Below are 25,326 nucleotides of genomic sequence, written 5' to 3'. Positions count from 1 at the left end.
GGAGCCCAGGCCCGCCCCGCCCCGCCCCGCCCGGCCCCGGCCCCGGCCCCGGCCCCGGCCCCAGCGTGCGAGAGTCTTCGCTGTCGCTCCGGGGCGCGGTCCGCCCTCGGCTGGGGTCGGGTCCTGCGGCTGCTGTGGTGTCCGGTGTTTTGGTGGGTATGGGTTAGCTGGCCACCAACTTGCTGGCTCTCCCCGGGCTGTTTCCCCTCTTTCCAAGCTGGCGGTTCTCCCTGCTCTAGCCTCTGCCCACACCTTTCCTCTACCGGAGGAGAGATACCGAGATCATAAGTGGAAGCTTAACTCTTTGAGCCACAGCAGTGATCCCCCTCTTCTTAAAAATTAAAGGTAGGGGCCCGGCATCGTGGCGTACCTGGTGAAGCTGCCTCCTGGGACACTGGCATCCCATGTCGGCCCTGGTTCATGTCCGTATGCTCGCTCTTTCTTTTCTTCTCTCTTTTAACATTTATTAATTTGAGAGGTAGAGTTACAGACAGAGAGGGAGAGAGAGAGAGAAAGATCTTCCATCCACTGGTTCACTCCCCAAATGGCAGCAACCGCTGGAGCTGGGCCAATTGAAGCCAGGAGCTTCCTTCAGGTCTCCCACGTGCTGGTGCGGGGGCCCAAGCTGCTTTCCCAGGAGCAGAGAGCTGGGTCAGAAATGTAGCAGCCGGGTGCTGTGGCGCAGCATGTTAAAGCACTGGCCTGAAGTGCCGGCATCCCATATGGGCATCGGTTCTAGTCCCGGCTGCTTCTCTTCTGATCCAGCTCTCTGCTGTGGCCTGGGAAAGCAGTAAAAGATGGCCCAAGTCCTTGGGCCCTTGCATCTGTGTGGGAGACCCGGAGGAAGCTCCTGGCTCCTGGCTTCGGATAGGTGCAGCTCCGTCCATTAAGGCCATCCGTTTGGAGTGAACCAACAGATGGAAGACCTCTCTCTCTCTCTGCCTCTCCTTTCTCTGTGTAACTCTGACTCTCAAATAAATAGATAAATAAATCTTAAAAAAGAAAAGAAGTGGAGCAGCCGGGAATCAAACTGATGTCCATATGGGATGCTGGCGCTGTAGGCAGCAGCTTTACCTGCTATGTCCACAGAGCTGGCCCTTGTACATCCTTTTAAAATGGGATAGGTTAGAGCCTCTTATATTATACAACTTAATTTCTTTAGTATATTCACAAGGTTATACTTCTACATGGCATTTAAAACATTTACCCAAATCCTAACGTACTTAAATCTGATTACTAACAATTTAAGACTTGAAATCACTAAATGTGTGGGTTTCTTATGTATATCTTTTTTTTTAAAATAAAGATTTATTTATTTACTTGAAAGAGTTACAGAGAGAGAGAAGGAGAGGCAGAGAGAGAGAGAACTTCCATCCACTGGTTCACTCCCCAATTGGCCTCAATGACCAGAGCTGCACTGATCCGAAGCTGGGAGCCAGGAGTTTCCTCCAGGCCTCCCATGCAAATGTAGGGACCCAAGTACTTGGGCCATTTTCTACTGCTTTCCCGGCCTACAGCAGAGCTGGATCGGAAGTGCAGAAGCCAGGTCTCGAACCGGCGCCCATTTGGGATGCCAGTACTGCAGGCGGGCTATGCCACAGCACTGCTATGCCACAGCACTGTGTATCTTTTTATGTATACAGCCTTATGTATATCTTTTTAAAAACTTATTTGAAAGGCAGAGAGAGAGAGAGAGAGAGAATCTTCTATCTGCTGTTCACTCCTCAAATGCCTACAACATTGCCATGGCTAAAATCAAGAGCCAGGAACTCCATCTGGGTCTCCCACCTGAGTGGCAGGAACTCTGCTGCCTCCCAGGATACACATTAGCAGGAAACTAGACTGGAAGTGGAGGTGGGACCCCACCTAGGCACTCCAGAATGGGGTAAAGGTATTCCAAGCAGCAGCCATCCCTTTTATGTATATCTTTGTTTAATTGCATTATGGCCAAGAATGTTTTCTCTGGTATGAATCTTTTGAATTATTTTATGGCAGCTGTGTGAATACTAGGAAGGAAATTATATGGCTTAGTTTATGACTTTTTTTTAAAAAAGTAGTTATTGAGTTTCCTTGATGTTATTTTATTGTGTTTGAGAATGTGTCAGGGCCAGCGTTGTGGCTCAGTGGGTTAAGCTATTGCCTGCAGCGCCAGCATCCTATATAGGTGCCTGTTCAAGTCCCATCTGCTCCATTTCTGATCCAGTTCCCTGCTAATGTGCCTGGGAACCTGTACCAAGCTAATGTGCTTGGGCCCCTGTACCTGCGTGGGAGACCCGGAAGAAGCCCCTGGCTCCTGGCGTCAGATCAGCACAGCTCCAGCTGTTGCGGGCAATTGGGGAGTGAGTCAGCAGATAGAAGACCTCTCTCTGTCCTTCCTGTCTCTGTGTAACTCTTTCAAATAAATAAATAAATCTTAAAAAAAAAAAACCTAGCCATAAAATCTATGCAAGTTAGTGGTTGCCTGAATTTGGTGGGGAAGCAGGGATTGGAGGCAAATGGGCCTGCGGAATCTTTCTGAGGTGATAAGAATGTTCTAGAATTGCACTGAGGAGTCAATTTTACAACTCTGTAAATTATAACTTGAAACACATGCATTTTATGGAATGTAAATTATACTTCAATAAAGCTATTAAAAAATAACAAAATGCAGCCCCCGGCAGGAGCATTTGGGAGCAAATGCTGGACCTTGAGGGGTGGCCTCAACTTCTGCAACCCAACCCCATTCTAGCTGAGGGCCGCAGCCCTGGCCCTGGGTCATGCCTCCTGCACCCCCACGTGTGTCCTCTGCACGGCTCAGGTCTACCTGGGCAAGTCAGTGTAAGCCCTGCCTGGCCTGGCCCAGCATCTTCCGTGTCCCAGCCAACCTACAGGGCCTTGTACTCCCCTGCCCCACCCTGATGGGTCAGGTTTCCCAACCTTGCTGACCATGGCCTGGGTGGATGTCAGGAGGCTCCAGTGGTGGGGAGGGGTCCCATTAAAGCACCGCACACAGTGTGAGTTTCATTTCCTTCACGGGTTTATTAAGGCATTGAGCACAGTGTGATTTTAGCCATGTGAAATGAAGATGAGGAATAGGTCAGGACCCGAGGGAGGTGCTTTCGGGTTCCTGACAAGGATGAGCTGGAGAAGCACACCTGGGTGCTGTGCAGCTCCCACACTAGTGCCGCTTTCCGCCCGTGTCTCTGGCAGGAGGTCCAGGCTCAGGGGCTCTCAGAAAGCACCTTCCAGTTCCATCACTTGGTGCCAAGTGGCAGGTCAGAGCCCTGGCCTACCCAGCTGCAGGAGAGCATCCCGTGGCTGGAGGGACCCGCTCTGGCCCTGCCGCAGAGGCAGGAGGCAAGTGGGGGCAGATGTGAGTGCCTCTAATGCTAGGCAGGGGCCGTTGGCTTGAGGCAGCTCCCGTGGGCAGAGAGGAAGATAGGAGTGGCCGTGTCTCCCGGGCCCCAGGAGCGGCTGCTGCCAGGAGACCCAGGCCCAGGGACTCTTTCTAAGGCAACTGTGTCGGCATCAGCCTTCTTTCCACTTACAACCCGCTGCTTCTGGGGTGGACGGGAGGGGCTTGTCTTTAATGAGAAATCAGGAAGAGAGGAAGGGAGGGAGGAGACAGAGGCCTCAGCCAGAGCTGCAGGGCTCAGCCCAGGGCCCCAGACTGCTCGTGGTCACTGGAGGTGCTGAACTGTCTCTCGACCTTCTTTTGGTCCTTGATCTTGAGCCCCATGTCCACCCTCTTTTCAAAAAAGTTGACCAGCACAGACTCTGTCAGGATGGAGGCCAGGATCTGCTCGAAGGAGATGCACCAGTCCGTGTCCACAGTGCCCCCGAGGCGTGCCGCAGCCGTGGGGCTGCGGGCCTCCCCGCCCACCAGCACCGTGTCATCCGCGAGGTCCTCACACTGCAGGGAGCCCGTGCTGACCACCGAGTAGGAGGACATGGACATGTCGTCTTTGGTTTCGTCGTCGGACAGAAGCTGGGAGGGCGAGCCCTGCCCCTCACCACTCCCCCCCTCCACCACCATCTGGCTCTCCTGTGGCGCCTTCCCCAGGTAGGTGTCTCCGCCGGCTTTGGCCTGGGGGTCCCCTGCGGCTGGTGGCTGGGGCTCCTGTGCTGGGTCCTGATGGGGTTCTGCCGCTGGGGGCGCGCCCTCCTTGGTGGCACCGTCCTGGTCCCCGCTGGGGGTACTGTCCCCGGGCTTCCTGCCGTTGCGGCTCGAGAACTTCTTCCCCACCTCGCCGATGCGGAGGAGGAGGCTGGCCACCGTGGCGATGGCGTGGTACAGGTCCTGCTCCAGGGGGTCCTCGCTGAACATGTTGTACAGCGTCTTACACAGCTCAATGAACTGCTCCTGTTAGGGAGGAGGGCAGAACAAGGAGATGGTCAAAGACAGGTTGGGAGACTCTGGCGCTCACTGCACGGATGCTGCGGGCCCTGGAGCTGGTGCTGGGACGCTGTCCTATGACTCGACCTGTGCCTTACTCCCATTTCACAGATTAGGACATGGAGGCCGAGGGGAGAGTGACCTGAGCAATGCAACACATTGCTTACGAAGCTGTCCCTCAGCAGCGGAAAGCGTGGCTCTGGGATGGGCCCTCAGTGCTCCGATGTGCAGTCCTGGTGGCGGAGACGTGTGACTTTCTAACCCTGGTCCCAGCCAGGGCTTCTTCGGGGGTTTTGGGCTCACCCTTGACTTCCTGTGTTCTCAGGCAGAAGCAGCTTCAACTCTGTCCTTTAATGCAGCTCTTTAGAGGGTGACGATGAGGTGTGTGCTTCCTGCTCAGCTGAGGGGGTTGGGGTGGGGAGGGTCCTGAGTCGCTGAGCCACACATCCAGGCATCCTGGCCCAAGAGTGGGTAAAGCCTCATTCTGTGGGGCACCCCATTCCTCAGGCCTGTGGTTGCTCAGCCTGAGCCCAGGGGCTGTCCCTCCCCGGCAGCAAGAGCCTTGGGAAATGGAGAGCAGGCTGTGGGAGGGGACAAGAGAGCCCATGGGTGCAGAGTGCCTGGGCAGTAATGCCACCTGGGCAGGGGTGGCACAGGAAGCTAACCTTGCCCAGGGCGTGTCAGTTGGCCTGAACATGCTGTCACCGTGGAAACAGCACCTTGTCCCGGGTTCTGGAGCAACAAGTTCCTGTCTTTCTGGAATCATCACCGACTACCATCCATGACTAACGGGCTCTAGAGGAAGGGACAAGAATGTCCCCCACCCCGTTTGGGAACTCTAGGCCGTGGGTGCTGTGACACTGGGCCCAGTCTCTATCAGGGTTCTCCAGAGGTGTCTGCTAGAGGCTCCGACCGGGCCTACCTGGTTCATCTTGGGCAGATCCTTGATGGTCTCCTTCTGAACCTCTCTCTCCTTGGCCCACATGCGAAGGTAGTGCCGATAGTCTGGAGGGCTGGTCCCCTTCTCCTCTGTGAGTCAGGAAGAAAAGACATGAATCTCTGTTGGACGAGAGAGGGCTGGGCTGGTATTGGGGGTGGTGGGCTGGACGACTCTGCCCTGCAGTAACTTGGGCCGTTACAAAGCACCTTTGCACTTGTTGATGGGTAAAACGCCCACTGGTTCCCCTTAAATTAGCTGAAGGGACTGGCTCTAAGTGGATGAGGATGGCCCCAAGCCTGTGTTCCGGGATGGTCACAAGAACCCCACGGAGGCCGTGAGAGGCCAGTGTGAGAAGCGGAGGGCTATCAGGCACTCACAGGGGGCAGGCCTGGTGCTGAGGGACAGCAGACTTCTGTGGCAGTGGTGTGTGTGTGCGTGTGTGTGTGCGAGGTCATTCCCCTGAAGACGTCAGTGCCTTGTCAGGACACACCTGTCAGCCCCCCTCCCCGGGCTGGAATCTCCCGCTGTGACTGGGGATGGATAGAGCAAGCAAGGGCTCCCAGACTTCAACCCTGAGATCCGGCCAGCATGGGGGCAGGACAGCCCGTACCTCCTTGTTTTTCTCGGCCCTCCTCGTTTCCAATTCCTTCTCGTTCTTCCTGCGTTAGTGTCTCTGCCACCCGGGAAAGAAACATAACATGGAGAGCCTCTTCCTGCTGCTGTGACCGCAGCCCACCGGTCCCGGCTGGTCTAGTCTGATTCTGGTTCCCCACACGGCAGTGCCTGCTCTGCCTGACCCTGGGCCCTGACCCTCGGCACCGCAGCAGAGGAGGGCCTGGACGTTTCTCTACTTGGTCACATTAAAGCAAAAGGCAGCTGAATCCCCACTTCTTTTCCAGAGGAATACACAGCTCACCACAGTTTCTGCTATACAAGTCCGAGACCTGATGAATTCTATGGTTTCTTTTAGAAAAGGTCACACTTGGGGATTCCCACCTGCGACTGCCACATTAGTCGGTGAGAAACGAGACACAAACCCCGTGCTCAGCACTGCTTCAACTGCCACATCTGCGGCAGCTGGCATGCTGTGTGGCCTGTGTGCGAACGTGAACTTGGGAAGGAGCAAGCTGACCTGCTCTCCCAGGACTGTTCCCAGGGGCAGTAGGGCTGGTGGAGCCTCAGGTGAGGATAGCAGTAGCTCCGCCCTGAACTGCTGTGGTGGCCATGGGTGACAATGAAGGGCCTCTCTCTGCTCAGGCATCTCATCATGGACTGGAACCCTTGCTGCCTGGGTGATACAGGATCTGAGGACGGGGTCTTGTACCACAAGGCCCCTCCCAGAAGCACATGGGACAAGCTTAAAGCGTCCTCAGTTTGCCCAGGTTCTATGTGTGACAGGAAGTGCACCTGCTTCTCTGGTCTGTTCATTTAAGACAGAAGCCCTCAGGGTTCCTACTGAGACTCAAGTAAGCCTTCCACACCGTCAGCAGGACTGCAGGCACCTTGATATGCACTACTTTTTCATTTCCCCTGCTGGGCCAGTTCCTTGGTGTGCATTACTGCCACGTGAAATCACAGGGCAGAGTTGTTGCCAGCTGTGTAAGTGTATGTCTCGCCCAGCTGCTCACCAGTTCCCAGGGTCCAGAACGCCCTCATCACCGTGTGTCTGGTGCATTATATGTGGCCTGAGGGTGAGCTCTAACTCGCACTCAACATTTGTATTTTTCTCTTCATGAGACAGTTCTGTGGCGTGTGCAGATGTTTTCCAAGGAGAGCATCTATTGTTCCCTCTGGCCGCCTCTGGGCCGTGGGTGCAGTGACAGCTTTTGCCTTTCTTTCCTCTGAACGTGTGGACCCACGGGCACGTGGTGCTGGGTGCCCCACTTACTACCCATCCCATAGGTGACACCCCCTTCTCCTCCACCAGGACGGTCCTGGAGGGTCTCCGGGACAGAGAGCTTCGAGGCCCAGAGACCAAGGGAGCCGTCCTTGCTGCAGGGACTGACCTTGAGCCTCCCAGGGCAGGAAAAGATCCAGATCTGAGGTCAGAGGAGATGCTGGAAGGGACAGCAGAGGAACGGAGGGCAGAGGAAGGAGGAGCCAAGATCCAGGCAGACAGACACAAGAGAAACAAGAGTGAGAACGCCTGTGGGACACCTGGCCCCTGGAAGCCAGGGCGGGGTCTGGCCTGAGGACCCTCCCAGGAGCCCCAACCCCACCCCCAGGGCCACGACTGGGAGCCTTGGGAGTCTCAGAAACACTCACCTTCTGAGGAGCTGTCCTCTGTGAAGTAATGGGTGGCTTCCAGGGCTGACTCGGCTTCCTCTGGGCTCAGGGCTGCGCTCGGAGATGTGGACAAAGTGAGGGCTGGGAAAACTGTGAGCTTCTGGGTTCCTGGACAGACCTCACTCTCCCCACTGGGCACGCCTGACCAGTCCTGGCACCCACCGACATGTGTGGCAGTTTTACTGGTGATGACTAGTTCTGGTTATTTGTTACTTCCTGATCCTTACATGAGTTTGAAAACACAGGGTCTCTGTCAGGTGAAGGTGCAGTCAATGCCGTGGGGAGGCGGGGTCAGAGGGTGTCCAGGGAGTGGTGCACCACCCTCTCACCCCGGATCTTGCTCCCGCAGGCACAGGCCCAGAGACCAGCCTGTGCCAGCAACCTGCTCTTCCCACTCTGTCCTATCTTGGAGACTGGTCCACAGCAGCAGCCACTTGCATTTGCTAAGCAGTACCCAGGGCTGTAGGTCCACATGAACCTGTGTAGGGGGCTCATTCTTCCCAGTACATGGAGGAGTACAATGAGGGGCATAACAGTGCATGTGGCTCATGGCTCTGCTCTCTTGACAAGCCCCAGAGCTCCAGCTCCCTGGAATATCTCCCCCCATGCTGCCTGGAGGCCCAGCACTACCGGAGAGCCTGTGCCCACCCTCATACAAGGGGGTGGGGGGAGGGGGCGCTCACCTGGGGGGAGGTGCAGCTTGTAGAGCACCTTGAGCTTTTCAGTCAGGTCCCCGTGGTACATCCCACCTGTGGGGGAAGGCCAGGAGGAGGGCATGCTGTGAGGGGCTCCACGGCATGGTGCAGGCCCACTTCAAAGCCCCTCCCTAGTGGGCTGTGGAGAGGCCCTGGGAGTGAGCCCGAGGCCTGCTACTCTCCTGGAGCACTGCCCAGTAAGCTCAGCCTTCCCTGGGGCCAGCTGCCCCAGCACCCAGCCACCCCAGCCAGCTGAGGGAAGGAGGGGCGGGGCAGGGCTGGGCTCCCAGCAGGCCCCAACTGGTCTCTAATGGGTCAGTTCCTCTTCCCTCATCCAGGGCCAGATGCAAGGGCTGCCTCTGCTTGCTGTGGTGGAGGCAGATTGGCCAGGGATGGCACAGGAAAGCCAAGGGCAGGGTCAGCTCCTTGGTAGGCCCCGGAGGCACTCACTCATCCCAGTCACGAACTCCTTGAAGTTTATCAGCGAGTCCCTATTTTTGTCCAGGAGCCGGAACATGCGGCCCGCCAACACAGGTGTGTGGGTGCCACAGGCCCAGGGTGTCAGGCAAGCAAAGAGCTCCCGAAACTGGCTTGCATCGATCCGGTACTGCTCCAGGTAGGGCAGGCTGGGGTCCCGGCGGGCGGTCGCCGCATGGTTGCTCCCCCAGTACTGACTTGCCAGGTGCTTGGCCTGTGGGGACAGTGTGGTGAGATGGGCCGGTCCTCGGCCCCCAGGTTTCTAGGAGCTCTAGGCTGGCCAGGTGTCCACCATCCTCCTCCGTCCCAGTTTGTAGAGCCCTGGCCCAGGCGGTTCCCCATCTCACGGGCCCTCTTGTGCTGGTACCACTAGCTGCTTGATAATCAGTGGGTGATGAGACACAGAGCCCTTGGACAACCTGTGAGGGGCACACCCAACTCAACCACTGGGCCCTTAGGCCACAGCATGGTGGCCACCTGGGAAATTGAACCTGAGGCAGTGAGGGCAGTCTGAAATGGCAGCAGAAAAGACAGGTGGTGTGGGCTGCTCTCTAGCTCCTCTCTCCTTTCTGCTAACAGCACCTAACATTTTTGTGGGGAACCTCTTCTGTCCCACCCTCAAACCACGGAGTACAAGGGGTGGTACTGCCTGTAACCAGGGGTGGGCAGGGTAAGTGCATGACTCACATGCAGCCACAGTACCTAACTTGAGCCAGTGTGGTCACTGGAAAGACAAATTCTCTTTCCTCCGGGGTTACTGAGAGAGCCTGTCCCTGGAGCTGCCAACAGCCCCGCACCTCTGCAGGAAGAGCAGTCCAGAGGACAGCAGAGGTGGGAAAGACAGGAAAGTGCATCTGAGCACCTGGGTCCAGCCACGCCTAAAGCTGTATCCCTAAACTTTTCAGTTACTTGAGCCAGTGAATTCCCTCTTCTGCATAAGCTGACTTGAGTGGATTCTCTGCCACTTAAAGGAGTGTTCTCTCTGAACTCCAACAAGGATTACATTCCACCACGTGAATTTCATGGCAAGTGCGTCTGAGGATCTATTTCTCTTCTGGCCGGAAGCTCTGATGCACTTGGAGGACAAAGATGCAGTCCTGGTCCCTGCCCCTGTTCAAGGCTGTCACCTTAAACACCATGTAAAGGTCTTCCAGCTCTTCTATTGAGAAACCAATGTCCCCAGGTATAGCTCGGACCTAGAAGGAAAGAGACACAGGATGTACCAGGAGGCTGTGAAGTTCCTGCTATGGCAGGAGCTGCTGCCTCGGTGTCCCGGGTCGGCCAAGCACACTCAGGAGAGAGCCTGGCCCCTGCTTGCCTCTCACCACCTGCCCTGCCAGTCAGTCCACACTCCCTGAGGTCTGTGCCCTGGTGGGGTGGGGGACACAGAAAGAGGGAAGCTGTTCAGCTCCTGGTATCCGGATCCCTGCTGAGACCCTGCTGCCCGCTCTAGGGAAGGGGTCCCAGAATTGCCAGGCACTTCTCTTTCTTCAGTTAGCTGGAGTTGGTCGGATTCTGTTACTTGTGACCAAAGGGGCTTCAGAGTGTCTCACAGGTCTGAAGAGGAGGGCTGCAGGTATGGGGGCAAAGTCGAAGCCCTGGCCTTGGCAGTAAAGAGACTGTGAGCAGATCCTGTAGTGGGGGCAACCTGACCCCTCCAGGGCTCAGGAGGACAAAGGCTGCGGCAGAGGCGGTCAGAGGGTAGCTGAGTGTTGCATGGGGCAAGGGCAGGGAACGTGTGACAAAGCCCAGGACGGGACATCTTGGGAAAGCTTGGCCTTTGGGGTATGGGGCCTCAGAGAAGCTTCCCACAGACCCATCTGTGAGCAGAAAAGATGACTGAGACTTCTGCCCACTCCCCCTAATTTGTCCAGAGACTCCTGGGTTCTGGTTCCACACAACATCCTACCCATGGCACTGGTGCAAAGGCAGCGCAGGGTGCCTGTGGCGCTCTGTGTCCCACCCCACAGTGAGAGCCACCTGGTCCCGTGCTGCAGCCCTGCACCCTATGCCAGCGTACCACGCTCCTCTTGGCAGTATCCTCCAAGGACTGGATCACTTTCAGCCTCTGTTTAAACCGCATCTGTTCGATGTCACTGGCTCGCAGACTGCTGAATTTCTGCAGGCAGGGGTGACCAGGTGAGAGGAGGCACAGCCAGAGCACAGGGCTGTTACCACCCATACCTGCTCATGCCCCCGTGTGGCCTTGCTGGGTGCTGACCTCATAGGACACCTTGAGGAGGTCAAAGATGTCCGTCTGTGCAGGAGGGTCATCCCCACTGGTGAGCAAGGCGTGGAGGTGCGGAACCGGGGGTGAGGTGCTCTGCTTATTGACCACATTGTCCAGGCATCTGTGTGGGTTGGAGAATAGCTATGAAGACCACCCACGGCCATAGAAAGGTCTTGGGAACGGGAGACCCTCTAGGAGGCCAGAGTGCACCCTGCCAAGTTAGGGAGCTCCCCTCAGGGTTGCAGAGAAGAGACCTCGCCCCCAACAGAAGGCCCTGAGTGCCAACTCAGAAGACACCAAGCTGTCTTCTGGCGCCATGGCAAGCAAAGACCACGCGCTTGGAGGGATGGCAATGTTTGCCCTTGTCAGGAAGAATTAGACCAAAGGGCTGAGTCTCAGCAGGGTCAGCAGAGGGCCTGCTGTGGTGGTGTCTGCAGTAGCCCAAGGGACCTGGCTCCTCTAGGACTAAAACCTGGGAACCTAGTCCAGCCAGGGCTCCTCACCCCTGAAGAGGCCCACATTGTCTCACAGGAAAGAACAAGAGGCAGGGTGTCCTGACCCCAGGGTAAACACACAGCTACCCAGCCCAGCTACTTGGGAGGCCATGACCCTGCCTGCTGGGCAGGTTCACTAGAGACACCTAGGCTGTCCCTGGTGACGGGGGGTAATCCAGGGCAGGGAAATGCAGGACTGTGCAGAGCTCAGAATGAGCCAGGAGGGTGCCTGGGCATGGCTCTGACAGGCTTGGTGGCCAAGCTGGCAGGTACTGACTGCTCCTTTGTATGGAAGACAAACACTGGCATGGGGAGTTCTGTCCCAGGGGAGGGACAGGGTGAGTCCTGTGGGATATTGGTAGGAGAGGGACTAGAGCAGAGAAACCCACGATGAGGAGGCATGGGTGCAGGGAAGGGGCAATGTGGGCCCGTGACAAGACAGTAGTAGTGCATCCACGAGGGAAATCTACAGACTTGTCGGGAGGAGGAGGAAGCTAGGCTAGGCTGGTCCTGGGCCTCAGTTGTGAGAGGCCAGGCATCAGCTTACCCCGCTGTGTGGCAAGCTCCGAGCAGCGGGGCTTGGGCATAGGGAAGTAACGGTACTGAGCTGGGAAAGGTGTGGCCAGAGCTGCCTCCGTCTGCTGGGCTGGAGGCCTCGCTGGGCAGCTCCTTCCTGACCACCAGCAGGTTTCACCATCGCCGGGGTCCCTTCTCCGGGGCACCCCGAGAAGGTTTCCTTAAGCACACATCTGAGGCACCAGCTCTCTCCCCGGGGTTAAAGAGGTCCAGTTCTCATATCAGAGTGCCTGGGTTAGACACCTGGCTCCAACTGCAGATTCCAGCTTCCTGCTACTGCATGCCCTGGGAAACAGTGGTGAGGGCTCAGGTATCTGGGTCCCTGGCACCCAGATGGGAGACCTGGATTGAGTTCCTGGTTCCTGGCTTCACCTGGCCCAGGCTCAGTCATTGTGGGCACTGGGGAGTAAACCAGCAGATAGGAGCTCTGCCTGCTTGAATGTCTATCTCTTGAATTAATTTAAAAAAAAGAAAGGAAGGAAGGAAGCTCTTTCCTGCCCCCTGATTGTCCCTGGGCCCTTGGTGGGTGTGGCCACCTGATGTTGACTGAGTAGCAGCCAGGGCTGGCAACAGGCAGGGTAGAGGGGCCTGGCCCGGTCACCTGCCCAAGACGGTCATGGCCTCGCCCTCGTCATTGCAGCCCAGCAGCTGCTCCATGTTGGCGTCCAGGACAGCCAAGGCCACCTGCAGGATCACCTTGATGCCCTCGTAGAAGAAGCAGTCAACAATGACCACAGCACTCTCGAAGGGCATGACGCTGAGGAAGAGGGTCAGGAACCAGGAGAGCGAGATGCTGGAGATCACCCCCAGGTCCTGCATCTTCTCTGACAGCTGGGGCAGGAAGTCTCTCGTCAGCTCCTCGAAGATGCCTTGGTCCACCAGGGCTCCTGTGGGGAGGGTGGCGGAGAGGCTGAATGGGGAGCCAGTCCAATGGCCTCAGGTGACCCTTGGTAGGGAATGCCAGGGTCTGAGGCCCTCCGCAGCCCTGCCAACTCACTACAGTGAGGGCTGGAAGGTCGGGGAGAAAGCAGCCCTGTAATTGTTCTTTCTACGGCGACCAAACCACGGCATGGAAAGGACTGTTCATTCCTCTGTACTTCCCTTTTCAGGAAGGCTCATTTCCCCTTGAAAGCGTCAGGAGCAAACTGTGAATAGACACAGCTCTACTGGACTCGGGCTGGTAACTCCGAAACCCCGACAGGAGTGGCAGGATGGCAGAGCACAACAGACTTAAACATATGCACAGGTAAATGCACTGGTAAGGCTGGGTCTGTTTGGTCACAGACTTGTTGGAGGTGAGTTTGTAATAGTTACAGCTCAGCAACAAGTACATGGGGGTGCACTATACTCTCTGCTTTTTCTGCTTGAAATTTTCTGTAGCAAAGAAGTTTACGTAAAGTTTGATGGATGGGAACTCAGGCCTGGGGTAGACTCTGACAAATCACTGAGGGTGGCAGACTCTGTGGCTGACAGCGACTCCGAAAGCCGCACACAGGCAACAGTGTGGGCCGTGCAGGCAGAGGCCTGGGTGCTCTCCCTTCCTAGCCGTGTGACTACTTCACAGCTCCTCTGTAACGTGGGCCGGATGCAGACTGCAGGATGGCTGAGGGGCCTCAGAGCTCAGGGTGGGAAGGACACAGCACGGAAGCCTGGTCTGGGGCAAGGCTGCCTCTCTAGGGGAGCCGCTGGGCAAGTGGAGACTCAGACAAGGCAGGCAGTCCCTCGGGCCACTTACCCACCACCCTGGTGTTGTAGTAGTCGGGCAGCATGCGCTCGCAGAGGGCGACCAGGAGCCAGAAGGCCTCCTCCTCGCTGCCGTAGAGCAGGAGCACCGAGGTCACGATGTTCATCGCCTGCCGGGCATAGGGACGGTGGATGGGAAGCTTGCGCTGCTGGCCAACACATAAAATGTCCCCTCCCAACACCGGCCTCCTCTAATGGCATGCCTGCCCCACTCTGGGCAATCTTCCAGCAGGCAATTTGCAGGAAATCAACTTGACAGAAACACACTGGCCAGGTGAGAAGGCCCTGGGAGGACAGGGAGGGCAGGCATCAGCAAGGACTCTTTTGGGTGGTGGTGTCTGCTGAGCTGCAGGGTCCAGCTGCAGGACCTCCAGGTGGGGAGGAGCTGTGTGGCCTGGCCATAGCCGTGCGCTGCAGTAGCTGATGCTAAGACTTAGGAAGAAGCGGCTATCTGGCAAATTTGTTTTTAATTATCTTTTTTTTTAAACTAATTTTTAAAAGATTTGTTTGAAAGGGAGAGAGAGAGAGAAAGAGAGAGAGAAATCCATCTTCCCTGGGGGTAGGCTAGGCCAAAACCAGGGCCAGAAAGCCTGGCCACATGGCTAGGCCTCCCACATAGGTGGCAGGGGCCCAAGTACTTCAGTCATCTTCTGCTGCGTTCCCAGGTGCATCAGCAGGAAGCTGGAATACCTGGGACTCGAATCTGTACTGATTTGGGATGCACAGCTTTGCCACAAGGCCAGCCCTAACAATGACCTCAAGCACACTGCACCGGTCTCTGTGAGTTGGTAATACAGCACACAGAAATTGTGAGCAGTTGGCTTCCTTGAAATCCCAGTGCAATTTAAGGTAAACAGAAACCATTTGATCTGGCCAGGACAATGGCCACTAGATTTCAAAACCAAATTGCCAGAAATGCATCTAAAATCCCCAGTGATAGCCACTGCCAACAGCCCAACAGAATACAACAAATGCTGGCAAGAAGAACCCTTGGGAATGCTTGGTGGGCATGCAGAAGGTGCAGCTGCTGTGACGTGTGGAGGCTCCCACGGCGTCCAGCACAGGGCCACCGTGTGGAGGCTCTCGCGGTGTCCAGCACAGGGCCACCGTGAGACTCAGCAGTACCACCTCTGAGGACACACCCTCGAGAACTGAAAGCAGGGACGTGGGCAGCTGTCACAGCAGCCAGAAGGCAGAGCAACCCCGGTGTCCGCCAGTGGGATGCATGGGCAAAGAAAACATGGAATATAAATCAGAATATGACCAAGACTTAAAAGGAAATAAATTGGGGCCAGCATTGTGGCATAGCAGGTTAAACTGTCACCTATGACTCCAGCATCCCATATGGGTGCCAGTTTGTGTCCTGGATGCTCCACTTCCGATCCAGGTCTCAGCTAATGGTCTGAGAAAGCAGCAAATGATGGCCCAAATGCTTGGGCCTCTGCCTCCCACATGGGAGAGTAGGAAGAAGCTCCTGTCTCCTAGCTTCAGCCTGACCCAGTCCTGGCTGTTACGGCCATTTGAGAGTGAACCAGTAGCGGAATGAAGATCTCTATTTCCCTTTCCCTCCCTCTAACTCTGCCTTTCAAATAAATGAGTAACTCTGTAATTTAAAAAAAAAAAAAAGGGAACTAGATTGGGGCTCCCACTGTGGCACAGAGGGTTAAGCTTCTGCCTGTAACACTGGCATCCTATGTGATCACTGGTTTGAGTACTGGCTGCTCCACTGCCAATCCAGCTCTTTGCTAATGCACCTGGGAAAGCAGAAGATGGTCCAAGTACTTGGGCCCCTGCCATCCATGTTGGAGACCAGAATACAGTCTGGCTCCTGGCTTTGGCTGACCCCACTGGGGCCATTTAGGGAATGAATCAGCAGATGGAAGAGCTCTCTACCTTTTAAATAAATAAATACATCTTATAAAGAAAAAACAGAAAAGGAAAGACGTTCTGAAACATGCACCAGCATGGATGAAACTTGGACACTGGTCAGTGTGATAAACCAGTTACAAAAGGACAGACTGCATGAGGTCTGAGGTGTCCAGGACAGCAAAATGCATGGAGACAGAACAGAGACAGTGGTGGCCAGGGGCTGCGGCGTAGAGAGTGTTTAATGGGTACACAACTTCAGTTTGGCAAGGTGAGAACATCCTGTGGATGGATGGTGATGATGGATGCACAACAATGTGAATGTACCTAATGCCACTAAACTGAACGCTTAAAAATTATTGAAATGGGGCCTACGTTGTGGCACTGGGGTTAAGCGTCTGCTTGTGACATGAACATCCTATATCGGAGTGCTGGGTCAAGTCCTGGCTACTTTGCTGCTCCTCCTCCTTCTTCTTCTTCGTTTTTTTTAAAAGATGTACTTTTTTTTTTTTTTTTTGGTGCCGGTGCCACAGGTAGAGGATTAACCTACTGTACCACGGCGCCAGCAAAGATTTACTTATTTATTTGGAAGGCAGAATTGCAGAGAGGCAGAGGGAGAGAGGGAGAGAGGTCTTCCATCAGCTGGTTCACTCCCCAGATGGCTGCAATGGCTGGAGCTGTACCCATATGAAGCCCAGAGCCAGGCATCAAGAAATTCTTCTGGATCTCCCACGTTGGTGCAGGGGCCCAAGGACTTGCGCCATCATCTACTGCTTTCCCAAGCCACAGGAGAGAGCTGGATTGGGAGTGGAGCAGCCAGGATTCGGACTGGTGTCCATATGGGATGCTGGCACTGCAGGCGGCAGCTTTACCCACTACACCACAGTGCCGGCCCCTACTCTGCTTCTGATGCAGCTTCCTGCTAATGCAACTGGGAGGGCAGCTGAAGATGGCCCAAATACTTGGGCCTCTGACATCCATGTAAGAGACTCAGAGGGGAGTTCCTGGCTGCTGGCTTCAGCATGGCCCAGCCCTGGCTATTGCGGGCATCTTGGGAGTCAACCAGTAGATGGAAGATATCTCTAGCTCTCTCTGTCCTTCTCTTTGTCTTTCAAATAGGTTAATAACTTTTTTAACAAAAATGATTAAAATGGTAAGTTGTATGTCTTATATATTTTATCACACATACAAAAAAAATAAGTTGGGCCAGTGCTGTAGCGCAGTGGGTTAACACCCTGGCCTGAAGCACTGGCATCCCAAATGGGTGCTGGTTCGAGTCCCAGCTGCTCCTCTTCCGATCCAGCTCTCTGCTATGGCCTGGGAAAGCAGTGGAAGATGGCCCAAGTCCTTGGGCCTCTGCACCTGCATGGCAGACCCAGAAACTCCTGGCTCCTGGCTTCGGATCAGCGCAGCTCTGGCCATTGTGGCCAATTGGGGAGTGAACCAGTGGATGGAAGACCTATCTCTCCCTCTCTGTCTCTTCTCTCTCTGTGTAACTCTGACTTTAAAATAAATAAATAAATCTTAAAAAAAAAAAAAAAAGATGTGTGAGCCACCTCCAGGGTAGCGCAGCACTTTTTTTTTTTTTTTAAGTCAAACGCAGGACCAAGAATAGAAGCACAAAGACTAGAAGCACAAAGATGACAACACATGACATGGGGATGAGATGGGTGATTGCTACTGTTTCTAAGTTACATCTGCCCTGTGGCCTTCCTGGGCTCCTTCCTGGGGTCACAGGGCACTGTCACAGGTGCGTGAGGCCACCACACAGGTCCAGGGCCCAGCACCTGTTCCTGCAAGCCTCTGGTCGGCGGAGAGACGCTTCTTCTGAGCCCCACTAAGCCCCTTTACCTGGCAGTAGCCGATGGTGGGGTTTCGGAAGGCGTAGGCAGTCAGCACCCGCCGGAGCGCAGCGATGCCAAGTTCGTTTTGGAAGGCGGGGTGCTCGGGCATGGAGCGGTGGAGGTCTCGCTCGATCTCCTCCGTGGCCAGGCTGTACTTCCCCATGGACTTCTCCACCAGCTCAGCGTAGTAGCCGGGGTGAGTCACCATCTCATTCCAGGCCCCTGGGGAGAAACAGGGGGCAGCTGTCTCTCCTGCCCCTACTGGCACTCTGGTGGCAATAACAGGGCAGGCTGGGTGCATCAATGCCCCAGTGAGGAGGGGTGGGACTCTGGGGTCTGTTACAAGGTGTGAGGCCATTTCCTAGGTAACCGCTGCAGGGGAGGAAGCCACTTTGCCCGGGGAAGTTCAGATGGCCGACATGCCGGAGCCTGTCCAACCTTGGGAGGGCAACCCTAGTGCTGGGTGGGCTCATGTGAGGAGAGCTCTGGGGACTGTGCCTGGCTGAGCCGAGTCTATGAGCCACGGGACCATGCTCACCAGAGAAGAGGAGCCACAGCTCTCCTCGCAGGCTCTCGGGGATGCCCTTCAGGACCAGCTCCCGCGTCTTGGCCGTGCGGTACATGCACATGCCACGCCCATACTCAAAGAAGTGGATGTCCCAGGACTCCTCTTTCATCTTCTCCTTTGCCTGAGGGGAAAGTGAGGTGTGGCATTTGGGGTTCGAACTGTGTCCCAGAATACCAAGGCCAGGTCAGGAGCCCTCCGCCCTCTGAGCCCTGAGGGAAGCCTGCTATGTAGATCAGAGAAGGGGCTAGGCCAGCAAGCTGGAGTTCCCGAGTGACTCCAGGGAAAGCCCAAGCAGAGCTCGACAGGCTCAAAAGCCTGCAGCTCTTATGAACGCTGCCTGCTATGCATCTCAGGCAGAGGGGCCACTCCCCACCCCTACACTGTCCCCGAGAGCACTGCCCATTGGTCAGCCCCGAGGGACTGAGCCAGCCAGGAAGGCACAAGCCCAGAGCCCGATTCCGGCTTTCCTCTTGAGAGCTTAGCTGTGGACTGAAGCCAAACGGCAGCGCTTGGGGCTCACCCCCTTGACTCCGAGGTCCTCCACGGGCGAGTTTCTCCGGAACAGCTTGAGCAGACCCTGGGAAGCAGTTGGCACCTCTTGTGCACAGAAGCCCCGGTGGCCACTGAGCGGAGATGATGGGCTAGTGGGCTGTTCTGATGTCTCCGGAGAAGCTGGGAGAAACTAGGAAATAAAGCAGGGGAGGAAGAGCTCCTAGCACCCGGGCTGCTGAAGGGGCTGCGGCCCCACCCTGAACTGGCGTTGGACAGAGCTACCTCCTGGAGCATGGGCTGCGGGGCTTAGGGCTGGGCTGGTTGAATGGGAGGCTGTGGCCAGAGCCAGGCCCTCACCCTTCCTCTGGCCAGCTGGACACCTCCATGGTCCTTGAGGTGGTCTCTTACAAGGGAAATGGGCTCTAGGGATCCTGTGGATGGGCCCCTCTCGCAGTGAGGTGCAGGCAAAGGAGAGAAGAAACAGCCAGGAAACGGCTCATGGGCCCTTGGACTCTTCCTACAGAAACAAAACAAAACCTGACTTAAGAGATTTTTTTCTGTTTGTAACAACTAAGCAGGTTTCAGCCAATCACAGGCAGCCAATGATTAGACCATGCCCACAGAAGGCAGAAGCCTGGCTGTGGTCAATCAGGCGACTCTGCTTGCCTATTTCCTCTGCCTGTTCTGAGTGCTGCCCAATTCATGACCTGTTCTTTGCCCAGATGAACTCTACTAAATTTGTCTAAAGCTTTTAACAATCTCCTACTGGGTGTGGCTGTCAGGGCAGGCACTGGGATTCCTCACACTGTGTTCTGCTTATTGCTTCCCGGGGTGCTTTCCATGTCCTGACCTCTGGGGTGCACAGATCAGCTTAGCTCCGCAGCGGACAGCCGCTGTTGGTATCTGCCCTGACTCCTCACCCCTTCACTGTCCTTGGGCTGCCTGCTGTATCAGTGCAGACCCAAGTGCTACAAGGGGTAGCTGATGGCTCAGACCTGGCCCCATCTGGTATCATGTCCCCTGGCCACAGTGACTGGCTAAGGAGTGGACACTGAGCTGGCTCAGCCCTCATCTTGCCAGCAGATAGAGGCTAAGCTTGCACACCACCAAGGTGGGGAGGTCTCACTTCAGAACTCAGGTCCATCTTTCACAGAAACACTAGAACCTGTGATAAGCCAAGTGGTGGAGGTGGCACCAGACAACCCTGCTCCTCTGACCACTGCCTGTGGGGCTGACTGCTGGCTGCAGGCACTTGACTCCCAAGGGATCTTGCCACCCATGGTGATGGCTGCTCTAGCCCATGTGGTTGGAGGTCTAGAGCTGGTGCCCATGTCTGCCTGTTCTCCCAGCAGCAGGAACAACCTCACTCTGCCAGGCCAGTGAGGTACCCTTTGGCCTGTCCCTGCCTGGGCGGGGCTTCCCTCTTCTTGCACCCTCCTGCCACCTTTGGTCCTGGGGCCACAGAGTCCCATTCTCTGTGGTCCTTAAAGGCGAGTTGTGGGGCAGGCATTCGGTGGCGTGGTAAAGGCATCACTTGGGATGCCCACATCCCACACTGGAGTGTCTGCGTTCAGGTCCCTGTGTATGCAGGAAGGCAGCATGTCATGGCTCAAGTACTCGGGTTCTTGCCACCCACCTGGGAGACTCAGATTGAGTTCTGCATTCCTGATTTTGACTCGGCACAGCCCTGGCTGTTGACAGCATCTGAGGAGTGAAACAGTGAACTGGAGACCTTTGTCGGTCTCTTTCAAATAAATAAAAATTAAAAAGGAGCCTTGATTTCATTGTGGTGATGTACTTATGTGTCAAAAACTGACCCAACTGTACCCTTTAAAGTATGAAAATTTTACCTGAACAAAACTATTTTTTAATGTTGTATTTTTAAATTTAATTTCTTATTTTTTACTATTATTTTTTAATTTGACAGGTAGAGTTATAGACAGTGAGAGAGAGAGACAGAGACAAAGGTCTTCCTTCTGTTGGTTCACCCCCCAAATGGACGCTACAGCTGGAGCTACGCTGATCTGAAGCCAGGAGCCAGGTGCTTCCTCCTGGTCTCCCATGCGGGTGCAGGGCCCAAGCACTTGGGCCATCCTCCACTGCCCTCCCAGGCCACAGCAGAGAGCTGGGACTGAAAGAGGAGCAACCAGGACTAGAACCAGCGCCCATATGGGATGCCAGTGCTGCAGGTGGAGGATTAACCAAGTGAGCCATGGTGCCAGTCCCTGAAACTTTTTTTTTTTTTTTAAAGATTTATTTATTTGAAAGGCAGAGGGAGACAGGAAGAAGGAAGGAGAGAAGAGATTTTCTACTTGCTGGTTCACTCCTCAATGCCTGCAACAGCTGAGGCTGGGCCAGCCTGATGTTAGGAGCACAGCCCAGTAGTCCCTCAGGTCTCCCACATGGGTACAGGGGCCTAAGGACTTGGACCATCTTCCACTGCCTTCCCAGGCACATGAGCAGGAAGATGGATTGGAAAAAGAGCAGCTGGGACACAGACCAGCACTGGAATATGGGATGCTGGCTTCACAACGCTGTGGCATTACCCACTGTGCCACAACGCCAGCTTGTAATTTTTTTAAAGGGGGCAAGGCAGACAGAGAAAACTACGAAGTCCCCACTACAGTCCACCCTTCTGCCCCTGGCTCATGGTTTAGAGATGGATTTGGGGCACACTTTAATACATTTTTATAACCAGCTGCTTACATCAGTAGGTGTGACCCCAGTACAGCTTGACAGCGCTAGACTGTCGAGCCTGCTTTCCACTTGGGTTTCCCCGAGAGGGACCAGGGCACAGATGGGCGCACACAGGCCATGGAGGATCTCAGCAAAACTGAAACCTCAGGCCAGGCTCCAGGACATGCCCCGTGTGACAGACACGAGCTCCCAGCCCAAGGCTGTGCAGAGCCCTGGTAGAGTCACACCTCCCTTTCAGGCTCACGGCTGTTCAGTGCTGCCTGGATCCTACTCTGCTAGTCTATTCCTCTCCCCACCTCTAGTAACTGTCTCATCTATCGGTCTGGTACAAACTTCCAAACCACTGGCTTCCTATTTAACGAACAGGCAGAAGCAGAAGCGATCTGAAACCACAGGCGCACTCCCTGCTAGGCATGGGCCCTCTCTCCAGCAGGGCCCTGGCTCTCTCCCCCATCTCTCCCTTCCAGGACAGGACCATCTCCCATCCAAGTACTGTGTAGGCCTGGACCCTGCTTAGCTGCCGAGATCAGACGAGATCGGGCATGTTCAGGGTGGTGTGGCCGCAGACTACAGGGCCTTCTCTAGCGTTACCCCCACACCTCACCTCAACACACAACTTTGTTGGTACTGTCCAGGAAACCCCCGTCTTCAACTGGGTGCTCACACGTTGTGGTCACACTGTAAAAAATTATCAAGGTACACACCACAATCTGTGTTCTTTAGTGTACAGTCATCCCATGGAATCCACAGGGGCTGGTCCCAGGGCTCCCAAAGACACCAGAAGCCATGGATGCTCAAGCACCTTGCACAAAACGGTGCAGTATTCATATATAACGCACATGCCCCCTCCTGAATGCATTAAAGCGTCCCTAGATTCCTTGACACATGCTATGCAAAACATAGTTCCACTGCATTGTTTAGGGAATGACGGCAAGAACAAGGTCTGTGCAATTTCAGCACAGACATATCTTTCCTCTGAGTATTTTGATCCATGCATAAGGAACTCATGGATATGGAGGGCCTGCTGTTCCCTCTTTCAGCAAAAAGTGAGGCTCCCTCAAGTGACCCCCATTATTCTCTGCCCACCTTATGCTAAGTTTCTGGAAAGAGTTGGGTAACTCATTATATCCTTTTCCTTCTCAAATTTTTTCCCTGTCTACACCAGAGGGTATATGTGTATGTTCTCATAGTTACATTAAGTCCTTCTTTGTGAGACAATGATGAGTCCCGACTCCACACCAACATCTGATGTAAGTGGTGCACTGTGACTTTGACCTGTCCCACTTTCTGCACTTTCCTACCCCATGCTGTCCCTGTCCCATGTCTCTATCATCAGAGCCTGCAAAGTGTACCTGTCTCCACCTTTATCCCCATTATCTACCTTATTTCTACAGTGCTTATGCTAAAGCCTCTCCAGTCACTTCTGGGGTCTTTCAGTAGTCTCGGGAGGTGGCAGAGCCCCCAAGCTCCTGGGCACAGTCTTCACTGCCTGTGTGTTCATCGGAAGGCCGGTATGGCTGGATATAAAATCCTAGGGTCAGTTTCTCTTACTGTGTATCTTCACAGTGTCACTCCATCTGTACCAAATGTTACTGCCAGAAAGTCTGATGCCTGTCTGATTTTCCTGACTTCACAGGTGACTTGGCCTTTTTGATTGGTAGCCCAAAATAATTTTTAAAAGTATTTAAGATTCAATTATTATTAGATTATATCTCAGTATAGATTATTCTGTGATTTTCCCAGACATATAATGTGTTCTCCTATTACATAGCTTCAAGAATTTTATTTCATAAAGTTTTCTGTAACCATAGTTTCTATTACTTATTATTCCATGGCTTTTGTTTTCTGGGAGAGCTTCTATCACACATAAGTTTGATCCTCTTTGCCTGACTTCATCACTTCTCTGGGCTATTATTTTCTCTTCCTGTTTATTCTAATTTTACTGCATTAGTCAGCTTCTCATTACTCTAATGAAATACCTGAGGCAGCCCAATTTCATAGAGGCTTGTTTTGGCTCGAGGTTCTAGAGGTTCGGAGCCCACTTGGTATGAGGCAGGTACTGGTGAGGGCCTCAGGCTGCATCGCACCCAGGAGGGAGCACGCATGTCTGTCTGTGCCTGTGTGGTCTCTCTCCCTTTCCTTACAAAGCTACCAGGATCCAAGTGTGGTGGCTCCACCCTAGTGACCAAACCGAACCTAATGGCTCCCATGGTCATGTCATGTCTATGACTTTGGGTTTTAAATTCCTGCATGAGTCTGGGAGGACAAGTCATATTCAAACAAAGGCACCCATTTTTCTCCTACCCCTTCCTATTTTACGTAACGTGCTTTCTAGGGTATCTGCTCGTGCTTGTGTTTTTGCTTGTACAGTTTTTGCTTCTCAAATACTTCTGTATATGTTTTTCTAATTCTCTCCTGAGTCCTGTCAACTCTTTTCATATTTTTCTGAACACTTTTTTTATTTATAGTATTCTTTAGTATTTTCTAAAGTTTTAATAATTCCTTTTGGATCATTTTGAAATATAAGGTTACAGTTTTCATTTGCTCGAGGAAATTGATTTCATTGTCCGTGGAAGGTTGGTTGGTTTGTTTGTGTAATATCTTTGTATAGGATGTGAAAAATCTTTTTCTATTGCTCATGTTTACAGGGTAGGAATTTTTCTGTGCTTTTAGGAGATGTGCTATGTGGGGGGGGGCAGATGTGGGTCGGGGGCTTTCTGAACCTCATAGTTGGAAGGCTCCTTCTCCTGCTGCGGTCTGTGTGGCCTGCTCTCTCTAGGACTTTCTGAGACTGGCTTTTTCTTTATGCCCAGTGTTCTTGAGCTCAATCTCAGCTCTTTTTTTCTTTTTTTTTTTTGAGGGGCCTCTTTCCTTCTGGAGGAAAGTTTCTGTTGGGTGTTTCTGAGGCCTTCAAGGGTCTGGTCTGCACTACCATTCTTTGATCATCCCTCAGCCATTAGCAAATCTCCATGTTATTGCTTTTTTTTTTCTTTAAATATTTATTTATTTGAAAGTCAGAGTTACACAGAGAGAGAGGCAAAGAGAGAGAGAGAGAGAGAGAGAGAGAGAGAGAGGTCTTCCATCTGCTGGTTCACTCCCCAATTGGCTGCAATGGCCGGAGCTGTGCCGATCTGAAGCCAGGAGCCAGGAGCTTCTTTCCAGGTCTCCCATGTGGGTGTAAAGGCCCAAGGATTGGGCTATCTTCTACTGCTTTCCCAGGCCATAGCAGAGAGCTGGATTGGAAGTGGGGCAGCCGGGTCTTGAACCAGCGCCCATATGGGATGCCAGTGCTTCAGGCCAGGGCATTAACCCACTGCACCACAGCGCTGGCCCCTGGGTTTGGTTTTATAACTCATGTGTAAATTTGCTCCCAGTTCCATTGGTTGTTTCTCAAATTCACTTGCTGAGGTTTCCATTTACTGAATAGAAACCCAAAAGAAGTTAGAGCAAGTACTCAGATACACACACGTTTACCCCAGTGTTACAATAACCAAAAGGTGGAAGTAACGCAAGTGTCCATTGATGTGTAACAAAATGTGGTGCATACAGGGGTTAGTATCGTGGTGCGGTAGGTTAAACTGCCACTTGGGACACTCACATCCCATATCAGAGTGCCGGTTTAAATCCCAGCTACTCTGCTTCTGATCCAGCTACCTGCTAATGCACCTGGGAAGCAGCAGATGGTTGGTCAAGTACTTGAGTTCTTGCCACCCATGTGGGAGAATTGCCTGGAGTTCTTGGCTCCTAGTTTCAGTCTGGCCCAGCCCCAGCTGTTGCAGACATTTGGGGAGAGAACAGCAGATGGAAGGTCTGTCACTCTGCCTTTCAAATAAATAAATAATTAAAAATGTGGCATTTACAGGCAAAGGATGATTATTACTCATCCTTAAAAAGGAAGCACTTTCATCTGCTGCGACAAAGATGAACTCTGAGGATCATGTGAGTGAAAAGAGGCAATCACAAACACAGACACTGTGTGGTTCCTCTTCCATGAGGCACTCAGAAGAGTCAAACTCACAGAGGCAGAAAAGATGGTGGTTACC

General features: G+C 53.9%; 1 protein-coding gene across 4 annotated transcripts in view; it reads right to left on the bottom strand.

The window, feature by feature from the left end:
• Positions 1–2,998: 2,998 nt before the first annotated feature.
• The window catches only part of TBC1D9B (TBC1 domain family member 9B), a 45,743-nt gene continuing 23,415 nt past the window's right edge, over positions 2,999–25,326 (bottom strand). The window contains exons 1-17 of one of the 4 annotated variants that reach the window (XM_089336231.1): positions 21,888–21,961; positions 20,223–20,290; positions 18,615–18,776; positions 18,065–18,215; positions 17,534–17,748; positions 13,809–13,926; positions 12,675–12,960; positions 10,995–11,124; positions 10,794–10,892; positions 9,901–9,969; positions 8,747–8,987; positions 8,285–8,350; positions 7,581–7,652; positions 7,322–7,372; positions 5,926–5,988; positions 5,298–5,404; positions 2,999–4,342 (exon numbers count right to left, since the gene is read on the bottom strand). In XM_089336231.1, coding sequence (XP_089192357.1) covers positions 3,632–4,342; positions 5,298–5,404; positions 5,926–5,988; positions 7,322–7,372; positions 7,581–7,652; positions 8,285–8,350; positions 8,747–8,987; positions 9,901–9,969; positions 10,794–10,892; positions 10,995–11,124; positions 12,675–12,960; positions 13,809–13,926; positions 17,534–17,748; positions 18,065–18,203 — 2,367 coding nt within the window. In that variant the 5' untranslated portion in view covers positions 18,204–18,215; positions 18,615–18,776; positions 20,223–20,290; positions 21,888–21,961 and the 3' untranslated portion in view covers positions 2,999–3,631. Of the gene's footprint in view, positions 4,343–5,297; positions 5,405–5,925; positions 5,989–7,321; positions 7,373–7,580; positions 7,653–8,284; positions 8,351–8,746; positions 8,988–9,900; positions 9,970–10,793; positions 10,893–10,994; positions 11,125–12,674; positions 12,961–13,808; positions 13,927–17,533; positions 17,749–18,064; positions 18,216–18,614; positions 18,777–20,222; positions 20,291–21,887; positions 21,962–25,326 lie in introns of those variants that run through there. The other 3 variants (XM_008274986.5, XM_089336232.1, XM_002721320.6) reach the window with 3 other exon arrangements.

Source organism: Oryctolagus cuniculus, chromosome 6 (assembly GCF_051225735.1).
Source record: "Oryctolagus cuniculus isolate XC-2025 breed Fujian yellow rabbit chromosome 6, ASM5122573v1, whole genome shotgun sequence".
Lineage (NCBI taxonomy): Eukaryota > Metazoa > Chordata > Mammalia > Lagomorpha > Leporidae > Oryctolagus > Oryctolagus cuniculus.
Note: the sequence above shows the minus strand (reverse complement) of the source record. Positions and strands in the feature narration are given on the sequence as shown.